The sequence below is a fragment of the Rattus norvegicus genome, chromosome 19, assembly GCF_021556685.1.
Source record: "Rattus norvegicus strain SHRSP/BbbUtx chromosome 19, alternate assembly SHRSP_T2T, whole genome shotgun sequence".
NCBI classification, from domain to species: Eukaryota; Metazoa; Chordata; class Mammalia; order Rodentia; family Muridae; genus Rattus; species Rattus norvegicus.
The window spans coordinates 53,820,946-53,840,510 of NC_141552.1; the positions used below are offsets into that span (position 1 = coordinate 53,820,946).

At 49.5% G+C, this 19,565-nt stretch overlaps 1 protein-coding gene and 1 long non-coding RNA gene across 9 annotated transcripts in view; one reads left to right on the forward strand and one right to left on the reverse strand.

Annotated features, from left to right (window-relative positions):
- Il34 (interleukin 34) overlaps positions 1–19,565 on the reverse strand; it is a 64,575-nt gene that overhangs the window by 1,353 nt on the left and 43,657 nt on the right. For 2 of the 7 annotated variants that reach the window (XM_087595009.1, NM_001434595.1), the window contains 5 exon segments: positions 13,290–13,718; positions 7,676–7,809; positions 6,487–6,564; positions 6,059–6,220; positions 188–323 (listed from right to left, as the gene is read on the reverse strand). In XM_087595009.1, coding sequence (XP_087451135.1) covers positions 188–323; positions 6,059–6,220; positions 6,487–6,564; positions 7,676–7,809; positions 13,290–13,317 — 538 coding nt within the window. In that variant the 5' untranslated portion in view covers positions 13,318–13,718. 7 annotated transcript variants of the gene reach the window in all.
- Positions 13,071–16,948, forward strand: LOC134483366 (uncharacterized). Of its 2 annotated transcripts, none has more exons than XR_015644153.1 (3): positions 13,071–13,262; positions 13,859–13,983; positions 15,691–16,948. It is a non-coding gene; the product is annotated as an uncharacterized LOC134483366 (long non-coding RNA). The 2 variants fall into 2 exon arrangements; XR_015644152.1 differs by having other exon boundaries at positions 13,096–13,262; positions 13,776–13,983; positions 15,691–16,940.

Genomic DNA, 19,565 nt, shown 5'->3' on the forward strand with positions numbered 1-19,565 from the left:
GGGCCCAACCCAGCTTCCAGAAACAGCCTGTCAATCAGGAAAAGGGGGCATCCCCAAGACAGTGTGGACTCTACCCACATACCTGGACCCAGATCCCTTGTCCTTCAGTTGCTAGCCCCGCCTACCAGAAGCCCCTTACAGCAAGAACTGCTACAGTTGCCGGCCCCGCCCACCGGAAGCTCCTTACAGCAAGAGCAGTACAGCAGCTCCATGACCCGGAAGCAGTTATCCAACAAGGCTTTGGGCCGCACCAGCTTCAGGCTTAGGCCAGGGGTACTCAGAAGAGATAACACAGCTTCCACGTGAGGGCCAATCTCCACATCCTGGGAGGGAGGAAACCGTCAGGACAAATAAAGAGAAAGAAAACCAAGGCAGCTGTCTAGCTTGGAGCTATCTCAATAAAATACAACTTTCAGGGACCAGAAGACTGTGAGGCTGTCACTCCTCACAGAGGCTTCTGCTTCTCTATCAGCAGAAAGTAATTACACCAGCCAGGGCACGAGGAGGCTGGGACCTCCTTATTGCTCTAGCCTAGGCATGACTGCCGGCATCCAACCTGGGAAAACGGCCCATCAGGAAGCAAAGACCTCTACCTAAGGAACAAGAGAAGAATCATGAGGATCCCTGGGGCATGAATCACTCAGGCAGACCTGAACTCCAAGTTCAGCTCCAAGCTCAGATAGCTTCTCTTCTCAAAGCTGAACAGATAGGACAGTGTGGAGCGGCCATTGGCCCGGGAAGCCCAGGGTCACTCTAGAGGCATCATGGGAAATCCAGAGCCTGAGCTACCTACCCAAAGGCATCCATAACTCAGACGAAGCATCTGGGCTAAACTTTATGCCCAAGCCCTCCAAAATACCTTTAGTCCTACCCTTAAAATACCTGTGAATGTGACCCCTTTTGGAAATTGAGTCAGCATAATTAGGGTTCTCAAGTTTACATCATTGTGTATTTAGGGAGGATCATAAACCCAATGACTAATTGGTGTTTTTCTGCCAGTGTTGGAAATAGGACCTGGGGCCTTATGCATGTTAGAACAACTCTTACATCCTCAGCCCCAGTGGAAGGTCATGAAGACAGGGAGGTGCCAGGCAGGAGCCATGTGAGAAGTGAGACAGAGGTCAGAGCCAAGGAATATGTAGCACCACTAAAGTGTGGAAGAACCAAGTAACCTTTCGGGGCCAGTTGGCCCTGAGACATCTTGATTCTGGATTTCTGGCTTCCAGTATGAGAGAACACAATTCGGTTTAAAAGTCAGCCAGTTAAAGCTGACTCAGAGCAGCCTAGAAAAGTCATAGCCAACGGCAGAAAGAGGGTGATGGAGGGGCCCCTCCCACAGCCCTGTCCCTGTCTGGAAGGATAAAGATGACTGAGACATATATGTTCCCTTGCCAAGCGACAGCTACTGCCACTAAGGGCCATTGCTCCACCAGAGACACTTAAAGTCAGAAACAGCAGGCAGGAGACAGTCTTCCAAAGACCAAAGAACAGCCTAAAGCTGGACATGGGGACATGCATGTAACTCCTCACTCAGGAAGGTGAGGGAGGAGAACATAAGCCCAAGACAATCTGGACACAAAATGAGACCCTGACCCTACAAATAAAACTAAAGGAAAAACTGGAAAAAGCTCACCAGTGCTTCCTCAAAAAAACAAAAACAAAAAAAATACAAACATAACATAGCATTACCCCATGACCCAGAAATTAATACTTTTTTTTGTCAGTGCCAGGGTTTGAACTCAGGGCCTCACAAATGCTGGGCAAGCACTCTGCCACTGAACTATACCCCGAGCCAAGTGGATGAACCTCACTGACTTTGCTTTGTTTTGAAAGGTGGTCAGTTTTTTTATTTCACCCATTGCTGTTGCTTTAAGACAGGATCTCGGGGCTGGAGAGATGGCTCAGTGGTTAAGAGCACTGACTGCTCTTCCAGAGGTCCTGAGTTCAATTCCCAGCAACCACATGGTGGCTCACAACCATCTGCAATGAGATCTGATATCCTCTTCTAATGTGTCTGAAGACAGCTACAGTGTACGCATATATATATATATATATATATATACATATATATATACACACACACACATATATATATACACACACACACATATATATATATGCAGAATCTCTCACTATATATATCTGACTGCCTGAAACTCAATATGTGGACCAGGTTAGCCTTGAACTCACAGAGATCCACCTGCCTCTCCTGGGTGCTGGGGTTAAGCACGCTTCTCTACTCCTGGTCCTTGTTTTGTTTCCGAGACAAAGTCTGGCTATGTAGCCTAGGCTGGCCCCAAACTTACAGATCTCCTGCCGCCCTCAGCTTGCCAACCTCGGGATCAGTCTGTTCAACTTTGTCCAAATAATGGATAAAGTTTATCCATTGAAAACTTTATCAAATACACGCAGGCAGACACGAAAGGAGAAATGGTATATCACCCATCTCAGAAACTGTATGGAAGGAAAAAGTAAATACGTAATGGGAAAAAGGACAGATTACAGGTTGTTACTGGGGGTAGAAAGAGGCGAGAAAAGACTGTTTCATGTATACAGTTTCTGCGTGAGGTGATGGAATGTGCCAGAAATGGATGGGGGTGACGTACAGCCCCGTGAGTGTAATTAACACCGCCACACTGTACACTAAAAATAGTCAAGGCAGCAGGCTTTACATTATGATGCGATGTGTGCTCCCTCTTGCCTTAGCCCCCACTCTGTTTTCTCAGTTGCCTTTTCTTTCCTTAGTTTTTCTTATGTATGCATATGAGTGTGTATACACACGTGTGTGCTCCGTGTATGTGTGAAGGCCCATGGGGGCCAGTAGGAGCTGCTGAACTTCCTGGAGCTTCAGTTGTGAGCCAGCTGACTTGGACCCTAGGGTCCAAGAGCAAGAGCAGCAAGTGCTCTTGACACTGAGCGATCGTCCCAGGCCCAGTTTCTGAAGGAAACAGCGAGAGTAAGTTGGGGTTGGGAGGTAAGACTAGGACACTGCAGAACCCAGAATCCAGATGTCTTCCAATGGATGAGGAGATAGGACAAAGTCGCTGAATCCTTGTTTTATGGCTGCAAAAGATCCAGGCTTAAAAGTGATGATCTAAAAGCCCAGGGGTGAAACAACTTGTTCAAGGTTATACCGTTGGGAAAACACACCTAGTATTTGGGTCCCAGGACCTGACCTCTGACATCACCCTCTCCTGGACAAAGGCAGTAAGTGAAATCCATCTTCAAAGTTACATCACAGACAGTTAACAGTGTTAGGAAGAAGATTAAAGGCTGACTGCAAGCCAGGAGATGGTTCGTGTGTGGCTTTAATACCAGCACTGAGGAGACAGAGAGAGGCAGATCTCTGTGAATTCAAGGCCAGCCTAGTCTACACTAGTCTACAGATTGAGTTCTAGGCCAAAAAATAAAACAAATCAAAACAAAACAAAAATCTGACTGTAGAGCTGGGTAAGCGGCAGAGGGAGTACCCAGCACTCTGGCTAAACCACCAGCAGCAGAGAGGGGAAGGAAAAGGGATGAGACCCAACTACATCTGAATAATAAAACCATCTCTATGCCCAGCTTCAGTCAGAGAGCCCAGGACCAGAATCGGAGGACCGGGGCCTCACACTCTCCTGCTCAGCCTCACTCCCGTGAGCCTCTCTGGAGTCTGTTCAATGAGTGAAACAAAGGCAGAAACGGTCTCTTCCTCAAGCCAGTCCGCTCGCCCAGGACACCCATCTTGCTCACAGGCACAAAAGGGCAAATCCCTGTGACCTTCTTAGGAGGAACTGGGAGAGCCATCCCAGGAGAAGTTCCAGACAGCTGCAAAAACAGTCGCCTGTCCCCAACCCTTTCATCATCAGACACTCCCAGCTGGTGTCAAATGATCTGGCTGTGGGCTGGGGAAGCCAGGCAGCTGGCTGAGCAGAGGAGCAAGTATGTGTCCCAGCAGGTGTACAGCAAGGGCCTGAGGAGGCAAGGACATGTCTGTCAGGTTACCGCTCGGGGGGCTTTTTGGTTGGGTGATCAAATGGTTTTGAGGGTTGCTTCTGAGACAGGCTCTCGCCATGTAGCCCAGATTGGCCTTGCACTTAACATCTTCCCTCATTAGCCCCCAGTGTGCCAGTTATAATCATATCACACTATCTCTTTTCCTTCCCGTGTTCTTTCTAAACTCAAGTCATAGTCATTATGGCTCACCCTCCATGGGTTTTTGATAGAAACATAGTGCCGTGGGTCCACTGTCACCGAGCTACACAGAACCGTTTTAACACTCTGAAAGTTCCTGCCATCCCCCCTTGTAACTGAACCTTTGACTACTTTGTGGGTTCTTTTTTTTTTCTTCCACCCTTCTCTGCCCCCTAACACTAAATAGTAGAGAAAAAAAGGGCAGAGGGGAAAGAGGGCGGTGATATCGGTAGACTACTTCCTGCTGCTTAGGGTGTCAGTTCCTTGAGGCAAGTTTGATCTTCGCCCACCATCAGGATATCTAATCTCTTCTTCTCCTCTCTTTGTGCATGACTATTCAACAAACTGCAACAAACCACACCTAACCACCAGGTGGCCAAAACAACCCCTTCTACCTATCCATCTATCTACCATCCATCCATCCATCCATCCATCCATCCATCCATCCATCTATCCATCCATCTATTCATCTATCTATCTATCTACCTACCTATCTATCTATCCATCCATCCATCCATCCATCCATCTATCCATCCATCCATTCATCCATCTATCCATCCATCCATCCATCTATCTATCCTTCTATCCATCCATCCATTATCCATCCATCTATCCATCTATCCATCCGTCTATTCATCTATCTATCTATCCATCCATCCATTATCCATCCATCTATCCATCTATCCATCCATCCATCTATCCATCTATCCATCCATTCATCTATCCATCCATCCATCCATCTATCCATCCATCTATTCATCTATCTATCTATCTACCTACCTATCTATCTATCCATCCATCCATCCATCCATCCATCTATCCATCCATCCATTCATCCATCTATCCATCCATCCATCCATCTATCTATCCTTCTATCCATCCATCCATTATCCATCCATCTATCCATCTATCCATCCGTCTATTCATCTATCTATCTATCCATCCATCCATTATCCATCCATCTATCCATCTATCTATCTACCTATCTATCCATCTATCCATCTATCCATCTATTCATCCATCCATCCATCCATCCATCCATCCATCCATCCAAACATCACACACTCGTAGAAACTGTCTGTAGCTGGCAAAATCATGCCTCTGCTAGAGCACGAGGCAAATCATAGTCACTGCTGTGGACAGTCTGAAGCAGCCCCACCTTCCATACTTGGAATTAAAATGAAAACACATTTGTAGAATATTTCTGTGTTTTTAAAGAAACCAAAATTTGGGGTTGGGGATTTAGCTCAGTGGTAGAGCGCTTGCCTAGCAAGCTCAAGGCCCTGGGTTCGGTCCCCCAGCTCCGAAAAAAAAAAGAAAAGAAAAAAAAAAGAAAGAAAGAAACCAAAATTTTCACTATATTCCTGCCCCCTTCCCTTCTTTCTCCCCTCTCTAGAAGAGCCTCATTTTTCAGGTGCAAAAATGAAGTCAGAGGATTCCCTGGCTTGCCTAAGACTCAGGACACAAGAGGCAAAGTCTGATCTACACAGCAAGTTCCAGGGCAGGCAGGGCTTCGGAATGAAACTCTTTCAAAAAGCAAATAAATAATGCTGTCTTATGGAGATGCCTGGTGCACCCATGAGTGTACTGCAGCTCTGGTTACCTCACAGCACCTGTACAAGGCCAGCATTGGTGGTGAACAGTGGGCAGCAATAATTGCACTCAATGGGCTATAAAATAAAAAATGACAATAATAAAATAATAAAAAAAAAACTCAATCTTTAAAAAAAAAAAAAAGAGCTCCCATGTAAGCTTGAAACAGGGTCCCAAATCCTTTCTGTCCCCATCCCTCACATGTCTCCCATGCTCCGCACATGGTAGACCTCACCCTTCGTAGCCCTTTGCCAGCACCTGTCAGACCCACAAGCGAAAGCACACAGCTCACCATGAGGCTCCGCTGAACATTCTCCAGCAATGTCTGAACCTCCTGTAGATACTTCCAGGATGGGTGTCCCTCCAGCAGCACATCCAGCACAGACTCAGTGGCGTTGAGGCTCACCAAGACCCACAGGTACCGCAGCTCTCGCTCACTCACATGGGCCTTCTGCTGCAGGGACAGGAGGCATCGGTGAAGCGCAAGCATAGGCCTTTGGGCACCAACCACTCCCCTACCCCACAGAAGGTGCCACTGCCTGGGAGCCTTCAGTCACCCACAGTGGCCACCAGACAACCTTGGGCCTAGGTTAGTGGCAGGCTGGCTTGAGTGGCTAGGGAAAGGCCCCTGGTCAGTAGGACAACCTGCCAAGACCCACATGCTTCTGAGGGCATCATAGGAGGCAAGGCGCAGCTCCCCATCCCAGGAAGGGTCCTCACCAGCCTCGTGATGTTGGCCACTCTGAGTACCCCCTCATAAGGCACAGCAATCCTGTAGTTGATGGGGAAGTAATGTTTCTGAAGAAGAACAGGAACAAACTGTGAGATCCGAGGCAGACACTGTTTAGACAGGACCCCCAAGAGAGGAACCCAGCCTAGCAGCTTGACAACAGACAGGTCCTCTATTGAGAAGACAGCTCTGGGCAACTGGACTAAAAGACAGCTCTCTTTCCTCTGGGACAAAGGAGGTAGGGGGAAGGGTGAGATCAGATCCACAAGTCCAGTAAGAGCTGGTTTTAGGCCCAGGGTATGAACCCAGGATTCTCGGGAAGACATAGTACTTTGGAAGTAAAGAATATGGTTCATTTGATGCTCACAAAGGTTAACCTTTGCACAGCTCTGTGAATACACTGAATATCAATAAGCCTGGAGTCTCACACATTATTTATTGTTATTATTAATCGTATGTGTATGTGTGTGTCTGTCTGTCTGTGCAGGCGTAGACATCCCTCTCAGCACAGATGTGGACGTCAAAGGATAACTTTCAGGAGTTGGTTCTCTCCTTCTGCCTTTATGCGGGTTCTGGGAATTGGACTCGGGCCCTGGATTTGCATGAGGCCTCGGCACTGTGTGAACTAGGCAGAGTGGCGACACCCTTCTGTGAACCAGCCCTCAGAAAGCAGAGGCAGGAGGATTAAGAGTTAAAGGTCATCTATCCTCTATAAGTAATAAGTTCAAGGCTGGTCTGGGATACAAACATCTGTAAAAGAGGAGGAGCAAAACAAAACAAACAAAAATCAACAACAACAAAGCAGAATAGAAACTAACCCAGCCATGCAGAAAGTCTGCCACACCAGTTTCCAAAAGGAACCAAATTCTCTGACTTGAAGGCCTTTGTCTCCCCTACTAATAAGTACCTAAGACCCCCCCATGGAGTCCCCAGAGGCCTTTCAGAGTTACAGGATGAAAGCCATAAGGAAGTAGACTTAAAGGTCAACTGAGGAGTGGGGGATGGGGAGGGAGATGGTGGGGAGAGATACAGTGACACACATTGGTTATGTGGTAGGGAAGGGTGGAGAGAGTAACTGTAACTCTGGGGCTGACACAGATAAGAGGTGGGAGTGAGCTCTGCTCCTGGTGAACCTTGGGGCTTGGGACTAGGGATCCATTTTAGTATTCCCCTGGTTACCATGTACTGAAGCCGGTTCTTGTACTGCAGCTTGCCCCGAAGGTAGCCTGTAAGATCACATTCTTTATCTTGGGCCAGAGTCCATATCTCCAAATTCTCGTTTCCCAAAGCCACGTCAAGTAGGATCCCAAGACCTGTGGGACATACCCAACAAGAGCCCATGAGCGCCAGGCACTGTGTCTGTACTCCACCTGGTGTGCATAGCTGTATCACCTATCATCCGTTTCCAAGGATAACAAGTACTGATGGGAAAGGTAGGCGCACGCAGAGCCCTAAGGAGGACTTGTCACCTGGAGTAGCAAGCGAACCCCGCCCTGGTCAGAGAGTCCCCAAGGTATAGTCTCCAATCTCCCCTAGTTCCTGCTCTTTGGGTAAGTATATCATCCAGGTTCCAAGACACCTCTCAGCCCTTTGGAGTGACAAGTTTTCAGAGCTCGATTGTTTTTTCATTAGATGTACCATCTCCTAGCTCCTTCCAGTCTGATGGCTCTGAGATGCTAAACAGACCTCCTACACTGGGCCAACCAACAATAAAGGGCAGTGTTTTGAGACAGTACCAGGCATTACCACTAGGTGTCACTGTGACCTCAAAAACAGCCCTTGGACTCTGTACCCTTGAATGGAGAGGGAGGGGAATAGTTGAGAGAATTTACAATAAATATGAATAGGGATCGAGTAGATGAAAGAAACATGAAGGAGCAGCAGATACCCAAAGGGCCAATCTTACTAGAAAGAAACAAATTCAAATGAAAGCAATTAGACCTAGTCTGAAATCAGAGAAACAAACACACACACACACCAAGCCAACCAGGGACAAGGAAATGAAGATGATTTCATTTTAATAATCCCGATGCTGCCAAGAGAGTTCTCAGCCTGGAAATACATTTGGCCTGTTTAATAACGAAATGGATTTAAACTCTACAACCTTTGACCCATTAAACTCATAAACTAGAAAGAAACAGGAAAGATCTGCTGACAAAGACTTAAGCGGCATCCTCCTCCTCTAAGATTTATTTATTGACGGGGGAGGCTACTCATGGGGATGTACGCTTTGGGGAATATCTAAGATATGCTCGGGGACCTTCCTGAGGAAACAGGAACCAATGATACCAACCGCATGAAGGGTGGCTTCAACTGCTTGTGCTTTGAAAAACAGGATGCAAATAAATAACTGTGCCAGGTATCTGTGGGAGATCGCTACACTCATCCTTATGCGCTACACTCATCCTTACGCGCTGGGACATTCTTTTTTTTTTGGTTCTTTTTTTCGGAGCTGGGGACCGAACCCAGGGCCTTGCGCTTCCTAGGCAAGCGCTCTACCACTGAGCTAAATCCCCAATCCCACGCTGGGACATTCTTAAATGATCTCCGTCAGTTGTTGCCCTGGCTGACCTGGAACTTTCTCTGTAGACCAGACTAGCTTGAACTCACAGAGATCCACCTGCCTTTTCTTCCTGGGTACTGGGATAAAAGGTTCGAGCCATGCCCACCTTAGTATCTATTACTGTTGATGTTGTCAAGCCCAATAATTAACCTTTTCTTTTCTTTTTTTCCCTCTTCCTTTTGGTCAAGACAGCCAGGCAGGCTCTTACTTCCCTAATCTGTAACAAGTAGACATCTCTAGCTGGATCTCTTTCCTCTCACTTCCTGACACACTGAAGGCTTCTGTCTTTGTATCTCCACTGGCTTCTCTTCCCATTCTCCAGGCCCACCCTGCTTGTCCCCACTTGCTGGACCAAGTACTAGGAGCACTCTCTGTTTCCCCTGAGACTTGGATCAACTCAGGCCCTGCTCTCCATACAAACCACAGCTTCTGCAGAACCCTGACAACCACTTTCTTACAAGGAGGCAAGTTGGTAAGAATCAATCTTTTCCATGCACCGAACACAGTATTGGGCTGAAGGAGCAAATAAACATGACCAATATTGGGCCTACAAGATGGCTCAGTGGGTAGAGGGGCTTGCTACCAAGCCTGATGACCCGAGTTCAATTCTCCCAGGAACCACGTGGTAGACGGAGAGAACTCCTGCAAACCGCCCTTTGACCTCCACACAGGCACTGTGACACACAAAGCCCCTTTTGTTTGTTTATTTAAATGTATTTTACATTTTATTTTGTTTATTTAAATGTATTTTACATTTTATTTTGTAATAAATTATTATTTTGTAATAAAATGTAAAATACATTTAAATAAACAAACAAACAAAAAACACAGTGCTGGGCCCCCACACCTAGTCTACCCACTCCTAAAACCATCTGAGGCTTCTGCCCCAACCCAGGACGTTCCCCACTAGTACTACTTGCCAGGGTCACTCATCACCTGGCCAGGTCATAGCATCTTGGGAAAATGAAGAGCTAAAGCTATAACCACAGCATGATCTGGGGGTACTGAGCCTCACACCTGAAGGGAGAGGTGGATTCTGGGAATGGAAATGGGAGGGGGCATCTGAGTCCCTAGGGAGTTGGCTAAGGTATGGGTGGACCGACTCCTCTCCACGTTTCTGATCCAACAGGTGGAGAAAGCGCTAGGCTGAGATGACAGCCACTAGGAACCGTGGACCCGAGTGACACTCAAACTGGTAATGCTAACAGCTACATCTGGTCCACAGGGACAGCAGCAGCAGCAGCAGCAACAACAACAGCCTTCACCTCTTGGGCTGGGGTGTTCTATCCAATCCATAATGGGTCTTCCTTCCTCTCAGCAGCCTAGCAGTCACTGTAGCCTGTCAAGCACCAGGTCCCGCCCCACGGATCATGCTGCTTTGTAGGGGCCTATGGCTTTACCCAATGTGTCCTTAAGATAGGAGTCAGGTTTGTCCCAGCTGGTTTCATGCCCTGTGGATACCAGCTAGACTTAGTTATCCAGGAAGGGAAGCCTAAGTTGAGAAAATGCCCCCATCAGATTGCCTATAGGCAACTCTGTGGCATTTTCGTGGTTAATGATTGAGGTGGGGGGTGGGCTCAGCCCGCAGGGGGAAGAGTCACCCCTGGATGGTGGTTCTGTCTGGTATAAGAAGCATCAAGCCACGGATAGCAAGCCAGTGAGGAGCTGTTCTCTCCATGGTCTCTATGTCAGCCCCCACCCCCACCTCCTCACCCCCACCTCCCCACCCCCGGTTTCCCTTCATGGTGAACTACAACCATAAGCCGAGATAAACCCCTTCCTCACTATGTTGCTTTTAAGCATGGTGTTTTAGCACAGCAATAGAAGGCAAACTATGACAGGATCTTAGAATTACCACAGCACCTGAGCCTAGCATGGCAGGCATGCAGGCCACCCCTGAAAAGCCTGTCCGTAGGTAACCTGCCTTCCCCCAGATGCAACACCCTTGCAGCCAGTCCGCCATTTCTAATTACAAGTGTGTTTTTCCACCAGGAGACGCGGGGACCAGGCAGGGACAGTGTAGCTGAAAACTCAGGAGTAGCTAGCAGTCACCCTTGCATCCTAGGAGCCACACAACCAGTGTCCCACTGACCTGGTCAGGCTTTCCTGTCCCCTCCCCCCAGAGACAAGAACCAGGATTTAGAAGCACAAGCTGAGGTAGAAGACTTAACCTGTCCCAGACACTGGTGGGAGGAGAGGGGGACATGTGCCCCCTGCAACAAGGTAGCCATTTCTAGCAGGGTAAATGAAGTTTGTCACCTCCATCCCCACTGACCAATGTGAGTCTGTAAAATGGGTTGAATAGCATCCCCCTCCCAAACTCGTATTCACCTACACTCTAAGAATGGCTTTATTTGGAAATTGGCTCATTGCAGGTGTAATTAAAGCAGAGGTTTCTCAACGTGAGGTTGTCCTGGGCTTAGGGAGAACTACATCCAATGGCTGGTGTTTCAAGAGAAAGATGTCACAGAGGGAAAGGCCTTGCAGATGGGGACAGTGTGCAAACTGGTAATACCACCACATGCCGAGGAACTCCAGGAGCCACCAGAAGCTGGAGGAGGCAAAACCCTCCCCCCTCCTAGAGCCTTCAGAGACTATGGCGACCAGTGACACCCCAATTTCAGATCTCTAGTCCCCAGAACTAGGAGGAAAATACATTGACAGAGCCAAGTCACAAATCTGTGGTGATGTTAAGATAATCTGACATCCTCCAGGTCCCTCAGAACCCCTGTAAGGTGGGCCCTGCCCTGCCAACCTCTCCCTACAGACAGTCCCTGCCAAGTCCCGAGAGATGCCATCTGAAACACTCCTTCCTTCCACCAGGCCTCTCCAGTCTCACTTCCCCTCAGGTGAGCCTGGTGAGATGGCTCAGCCAATACAGGCACTTGCCATCAAGTCTGGCAACCCGGGACCTGAGTTTAATCCCTAGGACTCACATGTCGGAAGGCGAGAACAAACTCTCCTCCCCCCCCCCCCACCATGTGCACCCACCCTTCCCACACAGTAAATAAATGAAATCATTTGGGGCTGAACAGGTGCCTCAGAGGTTCAGAGCACTTCCTGTTCTTTTAGAAGACCCATGTTCAGTTCCCAGCACCCATGCCAGATGGCCATAACCCCAGCTCCAGGGAGACCTAATCTCTGGCCTCCCAGGACACCAGCTCACTTGTGCATATCCACATGCACACACATAATTAAAAACGATAACACTAAATCTTTAAATGTAATCACTTCTCCCTCAGGAACTGACCCTTAACTCTCTCCTTTGCACACTGTCTCTCTCCTTGGGACACTGTCCCCATCCTCCTACCCCTACCAGAATACCACCTAGCCTTTGAGTCCTCGAGAGGACCCTCATCCATACTTCTACCCACGTTCCATTAAGGTGTGAAAGCTTCCAGAACACTGGGTCTGGCTGGGTCCTTCACCCATTCTGAATGTCCCTCACCTTTGTAGGATCCACACACCAGAAACAGAACGTGCCCGGCTCCTCTCAGAAGCCTTGTGGGTCCAAGCCCCCACCTCAGTTATTTGGTACACAGTTCCTGGGTGCCTAACTTCAAGTCACAGTGGGGATGAGAGTCATGTCAAGTCATGACAATGACTCACCAGTAGCCCTGTGGCTGCCATTGAGTCTTGGCATCTGTGAGGGTCTCCACCCGGCTCCCACCCAGCAGGCACAGACACACCCCAGCAGGTCCTTTCCCAATTTCTGTCCTCATTTCAACTCATTTTTCTCTTTACCAGGAGTATTGTTTCTTCCTGCTTTTTTAATTTTGGCCCGTTATGGAGGGAGGGGTACAGGGGAACTGGCTACCTTCTCCAGGCCTCTTCTTTCCCACGTGTTGTGCCCTCCCCGCCCCCCACTAGCCACACCCAGAAAGATGGAAAGCCTCTTTCCAGCACCTCTGTCCCCACCCTGCTCTCCAGAGCCAATGAGACCGCAGAGGTGAGAAGCTGCCACCCACCCCAGTGCCTGCCCCATCCTGTGTCGCTGCACCCACCCAGCTTGTACCTCTGAGCCTGAGGTCAGAGCAGGCAGAGCAGAGGGTGGCTGTGGACACCCCCCCCCCATCCCTGAGGCTGCCTGCAACCCTTCTGGGAAGCATTTCAACCTCTTACCAGCAAGAACTGCCCTGGTTGCTATGGTTACAGTAGAACCACCCACCCACCCACCAAGGCCTCCCAGGACAGGATCCCCAGGTACAACTCCCCACCCCCAGTACTCACAGTATAACCAGGCGAGTCCCCAGGGCATGATGGTGCACTGGGTGCCCCCTGAGAGCAGAGGCACTGTCCCCAGCAGTGTATCCGGAAGCCTGAGCCAGGGCCTACATGGCCTCAGGTCAGCAAAGGTGGCCACCAAGTCCAGGAAGGGCTGCCCCAGGCTGAGAGGGGGCAGGTACTCCTGGGGTAGCTACCGGCCGCCCTATCTGCTTGTCAGGGTGGAGGACAGCCAGGGGGCGGTGGCTGGGAGCTCCATTGCGGCTCAGGAAGTGGTGTGAGACAGTGGCTTTGGGGTCTCAGGAGGAGGAGGAAGAGGGAGAGGAGAAGGAGGAGGAAGAGAAGGGAGTCCCCAGCAGGCCTCTTGGAATCTGGGGCTGGGTGGCGCTTTCTCTGGTTTCTCCCGACTGCAGCTGCTCAGTGTGAAGTCTAGCTCTGGAAAAAGAAGGAGGAGAGAGAGACTGATTATGTAAGAGTATCGCTGCCACTCAGCCACCAGCCAGGAAAGGAAGACCCACCATGCACACTGTCCCCGCTGTCGGTACTGAGACACCCAGCCCTGTCTCCACGCATAGGAGATGACGCCAAGGCATAGGAGATGACTGCCTGGAACCAAGGAGTGAGTCTGACAAATCTGACAGCCTTGAGCTGGGACTGAAGGAGCAGCAGAGCTCACAATCTGGGAGGCTGCCTGGAGGAGGTGAGATGCCCGGTCAAATCCAATCAATACATGCTTCAGGGGAGATTATGGAGTAGAAGATGTCCCACCCTGCAGTCACCGCCATTTAGTTCCTTCCTGTCACCCACCTGTGTCCCCTGTGAGGTAAAAGCTGACAGACCGGTTTAATTTGAATTCCAGATAAACGAACACTCTTTCTAGTGAGGTGTTTGACGTGTAGTGTTGTAGACAGCGAATATTGCATGGGGCATACTTGTGCCAATAAACAAGCAATCAAACGAATAAATAAATATCAGAGCCAGGTGTAGCACACAACAGGGTAGTCACAGCACCCTAGAGACTGACGCAGGAGGACGGAGAGGCCAGACAGAGCTGCACAGCAAGACTCATCTCTAAAGAACAGACAAAAGACTGGGTTGGTGGTGCCCATCTTTAATCCTAGCAAAGGCAGAGGCAGGTGGATCTCTGAGTTTGAGGCCAGCCTGGTCTACACAGAGGAAGGGGGGAAAAAGCATGTGTGAGGAATTCAAACTGGCCTGTCGCCCTGAAAGTCGACACAGGGCCCAGCAAATTGTGGGCTGTGGTTCCATTTTGCAGATGAGGTGGAGGTGGTCATTGGCAGAGCCGGCTTGGGAAACTCAGTTTCTCACTGTGTGTTTTCCCCTCCCTTGGATGAGGACAAATGGCCACAATCTGAGGGCCTGGTGGGAACAGGTGTGGTGGGGGAGGCTTCTCTGTCCTTGCAGAGAAAGTACCAAACTGACCCTTGGGCCCCCGGAGCAGCTTAGTGGTAGAGAGCTTGCTGAGTAGACAGGAAGTCCTGGGGTCAAGCCCCGGCAAAGAAAAAGCTAGGAGGCAGGAAGACCAAGGCCAGCCTGGCCTGCCCAAGTAATTCCTGGCTAAGGCTAGCCTGGGCTACATAGCAAGACCCTGTCCGAAACAAAACTGCAAAGCAGACATGCTAGCTCTCATGCCCAAATCCTCCAATGCAGGCAAGGCCACATACAATGAAGCACATTGTTCAAAATTACCCTGGGTTAAGACCCTGGACCCTTCCCTCTTCTGACCCTCTCCCTGCCCCTCCTCCTCTTCCCCATCCCACCCTGGTGACCTTCCTATTACAGGCTCATTATGAATACTAACTATGCCCCCTCCACCAAGACCTAGTCTCATATTAGCTCCAGTTGACCTCAAACACACTGGCTATACATCCGAGGATGACCTTGAACTTCTGATCTTCCCGTCTGTACCTCCTTGGGAGCTGGACTTACAGGCATGCATCACCACACTCTGTTTACACAGCGATGGAGCTGGAACCCAGGACTTCATGCATGCCAGACAAGCACTGTAAACAAGTACATCCCCAGCCCCAACGAGAGCTTCTCGTTATTTTGTGCATGCTTACGGAATCTCATATCCATTTATGTATCGATATATCTTATCTATATAATTTTTTTGACAAATTCATAGAGGCATGTAACCACTACAGTAATCCATCAATAAAACACTTCTTCCTCCCAAACACCCCACCTCTGTTGCTCTGTAGGGATGCTCCTTCCACAGCAGTCCTACAGCAACCCATCTGTTTCCTGTCCAGCACTCCCCACCCCACCATGCCACACCAATGCAATCTTGAAGTGTAGATTTTGCACCAATGCATGACATGGTGAACTTGGGTGCTGTCATGTTGACGTGCACGTTAATAGTTTTCTCTTTCTCCATGCTCAGGAACAGTCCCTTATATGGACAGATCACCGTGTGTCTACCCACCAATAACGAAGCATCTGAGTCTACCTGGTCTTTGATGAGCCTGAAGAAGGCTATTTTGGTGTGGACGAGGTTTCCATCTCTTTTGAGTCCTTCTGTAACGTTGAATAATGTCCCACTGTCCTTTAGACCGTTGGGGCTCTGCACGCCAGTCACAAACCTGGGCTATCCACCACCATTACTTAGTCCTCAGCTCTCCCATGCTTCCTCACACAGCCACACGCAACCAAGAGGTTCTCCACCAGGTCCAAATAGAAGCACTCCTGTTGCACCTTCTCTCTGTGTGTGCAGGTGCATGCCCAGAGGCACACGCAGAGGCCACAGGAGATGTTGGGTGTCCAATCTCCCACTCTCCACCTTATTTCTCTGAGGCAGGGTTTCTGGCTGAGCCTGCGCCTAGGCTGTCTGCCAGAACAGCCCAGCTAGTCTCCTGTCTACACTGACACAGCCCTGGGATTGATATGGCTGAGCCTGGTTTTGTTTTGCTTGGGTACTAGGAATTTGAATGCAGGCCCTCATGTGTGCACAGTGAAAGCTCTTACCTGCTGAGCCATGCCCCCAGTCCTGTTGCAGCTTCTTCGTTCAGAAGGGACTCTAGCATTGAACCTCACCATGCATCCTGGTCTGCCTGTTTCTGGTGGAGAAGTCGAGTGGGGGAAAGAGGCACAGCCAACCTCATGCTGCGCATGTACCAACCACATGCCACACTGTGGCCTCTCTCTGAGTCTCATTGAAATGGGGAAGCAAGAAGGACCCCAAGGCAGCTGCCAAGAGAAAGGCACCGTATCTGATGACGAGCTTTGATCTGGAGTAAAGGCTCTGAAGAAATCGGGCTCCTGGCTGTGGTGGTTTGAATGAGCTCAGATATTAGGATACCAGGTCCCAGTTGGCAGTGTTTGGGGAGGCTTATGTGTGGCTTTGCTGGAGGGAGCATGTCACTAGAAGCCTGTCTCCCTACACTCCACCATCATGGACTCTTTTTTTAAATTAATTAAATGTATGTGAGTACACTGCTGTTCTCTTCAGACATGTCAGAAGAGAGCATCGGATCCCATTACAGATGGTTGTGAGCCACCATGTGGTTGCTGGGGATTGAACTCAGGTCCCCTGGAAGAGCAGTCAGTGTGCTCTTAACCACAATGCCATCTCTCCAACCCCATCATGGACTCTTAACCCTCTGGAACCATAGATTAAAATAAATTCTTCCTTCTATTAGTTGGTCATGGTGTTTTATCGCAGCTACAGAACGTACTGTCCAGTAGCAGAAGGAAGTCCTACTTTAGAGCCCACAGGCCTTGCCTGCCCTGGCAGTGAGATCTAAACCATGATCCCTGAACCTTCAACATTGACTTCCTTGGATCCCGGCAGGGCAGAGCCTGCCTGGATTTCTGTCTCTGCCCCTGTCTCTCGGGGTGAGGATGGAGGTGGATGAAGAATGCACATCTTCCCAAGTCCACCCCACCCCACCCCCAGGGCTCACGGCATGGCATTGTTGGGAAACTTGTGGAGAGAAAGGACAAAACATGGAAAAGGGTGGAGCGGTCAGCATAGTTCCACGATGAAGAAGAGCGGTTTCAAAGTCACAGAAACAAAAAACAAAATAACAACCTCACTAAGTCATGACTCCAGGGTCCTGGGTTGGGGGCAGGGGTCAGAGAGAGGGCAGGTGACGGGGACAGGGTGGGGAAGAAGGGGTGTATGAGCTAAATCTTCCATGGAAGCAAGGACTTGCTTGTGGGACTCAGGAGGGATCAGCTACGATTGGGTGTGTTTGTTTTTGCCGTCCTGACGTTTAAATGCAGGGCTGTGAGCCTGCTAGGTAAGTGGAGTAGTTCTTACCCTTCCTCAGCCCTTGATAGCGTGGTTTTTGTTTGTTTTTGCTTTTGAGACAAAGTGTGTGACACTTTTTTGAGACAGTGTGGCCCTAGCTAGCCTGGAACTCAGCACGGAGACCAGGCTGGTGCTGAACTCAGACATCCTCCTGCCTCTGCCTCAACCAGTGCTGGGATTAAATGCATGTGCTAGCATACCTGGCTGATAGCTGTTTTTGCTCGTTTGGGGTCTTTTGTTTGTTTAAATTCCTGTATCTGGAAAGGGAGGGGACAGGAGGAGGCCTGCCGTTGACTATAATGCCACTATAATGACTATTTCATTCTTCGGAATCTGCAGAGAACTGGGGTGGAGGCGGCTCTTATTGGTGTTTCTTTTTTTAAGACAAGGTCTATGTATGTACCCCAGACACAGCTTCAAATTCAGTATGTAGCCCCCAAGGTGGCCTTGAACTTCTGTTCCTCCAGGTCAGGCCTCCTGTGCTGGCATTGCAGGGGGTGGCTACTGCTATCCTCTTATGTGTGACCAGGGTTCAAAGCACAAGCATGGGACAAAGCTCTCTGCCAATTGTGCTATATAATAGCCCACAGTTTGGACTCAATTTTTTTTTCTTTTTTTTGGTTCTTTTTTTTTTTTTCCGGAGCTGGGGACCGAACCCAGGGCCTTGCGCTTCCTAGGCAAGCGCTCTACCACTGAGCTAAATCCCCAACCCCTTTTTGTTTTCTTTTTAAGGAACTCCTGTTTTTAGCTGTCCACGCAAACCAGGACCCTCTCACTGTCCCCTCCCTTGTGCTTTCTGGTCTTTCCCATCCCTCCCTCCCTGCCTGAGCACTAGAGCCTCCTCCTCTGAGGTTTGGGGGTGGGGGAGTTGGGATCTGAGTTAGGGTCCTGGTGGTTGAGCTCTGGAGCCAGTTTGGCAGCACAGAAGACACACAAAGAATGTCGGATGTTCCCAGGAAGCTTTCCATCAGCTCTGGGACAATTACCATACAATAGAGGTGAAAGGTGTTTGTTTTTCACAATCTACAGGCTAGGATGAGCTGACCCAGACTGACTGACCAAGAGTGGGCTTGACTGATACCTACTGAGCTCGTCTGCTCCTGTCTGGGCTTGGATCATCCAGGTTGGGCTCAGATAATCTGGGTTGATCTCATCTGGTCTAGGCTGTGCCTGTCGTACTAATCCTGATGCAGGCTAAACTCCACGGCTCTACCCAGGACACGCTGAGAACTCTGCTGATCCTGACTGGGGTCTCAGACCTAAACTAGGTTCAGCTTGCCCAGGGTGGACTCTGCTGGTTCAAGCTGGATTCAGCTGAGCCAGTCCAAGTTTGGCTGATGCAGGGTATGCCCGCTCACGCTGGTGAGTTTGCAGAGTGCTGGCTGATCTAGGTAGGCCTCACTGGGATCACATCCATAGGGATAGCCTAGGCTAAATTTTCACAGCAGAAGCAGAGTTACAGGAAAGAGAGCAAGAGTCAAGGCCCTCTAAATCCAAGACTTAGAACAATGACACCAACCACTTCTGTCACTTGGGGAAGTAAGAGTCTACTTTCTGTTGAAAGGAACAGAACAGCATTGTTAGGCCATGGATGGGTGTGAGCAAACAATTGGGGCCATATTTGCAACCCATCTATTACACCTACCTGGAACATTCTTCTCCCCCAAAGAGGCCAGGCATGACCTAAAAGTATTAGGGGACAGTGTATTGGGTCACCTGCCTAGCCTGGCCACTTGTCTTTAAGTAGGACAAGCCCCAAAAGACTTCAGAGACATTTCTTCCAAGCCCACATCCTAGGGATGAGAAACGAAGACCTAGAGGAGGAGGGAACTGGCCCGAAGCCATATCCGGCCCTCCCCTCCCAACCCGGTTTCCTCCTGGGAACTAAGCCATGGCCCCTTAAGAATGTAGGAGGCTCAGGCAGTGAGCTCAGGGCTCAGGGCTGGATCAGCAGATGTTCTAAACAGGGAGGAGGTGGAAGAAAATGGGCCTGAGACTAAGACACA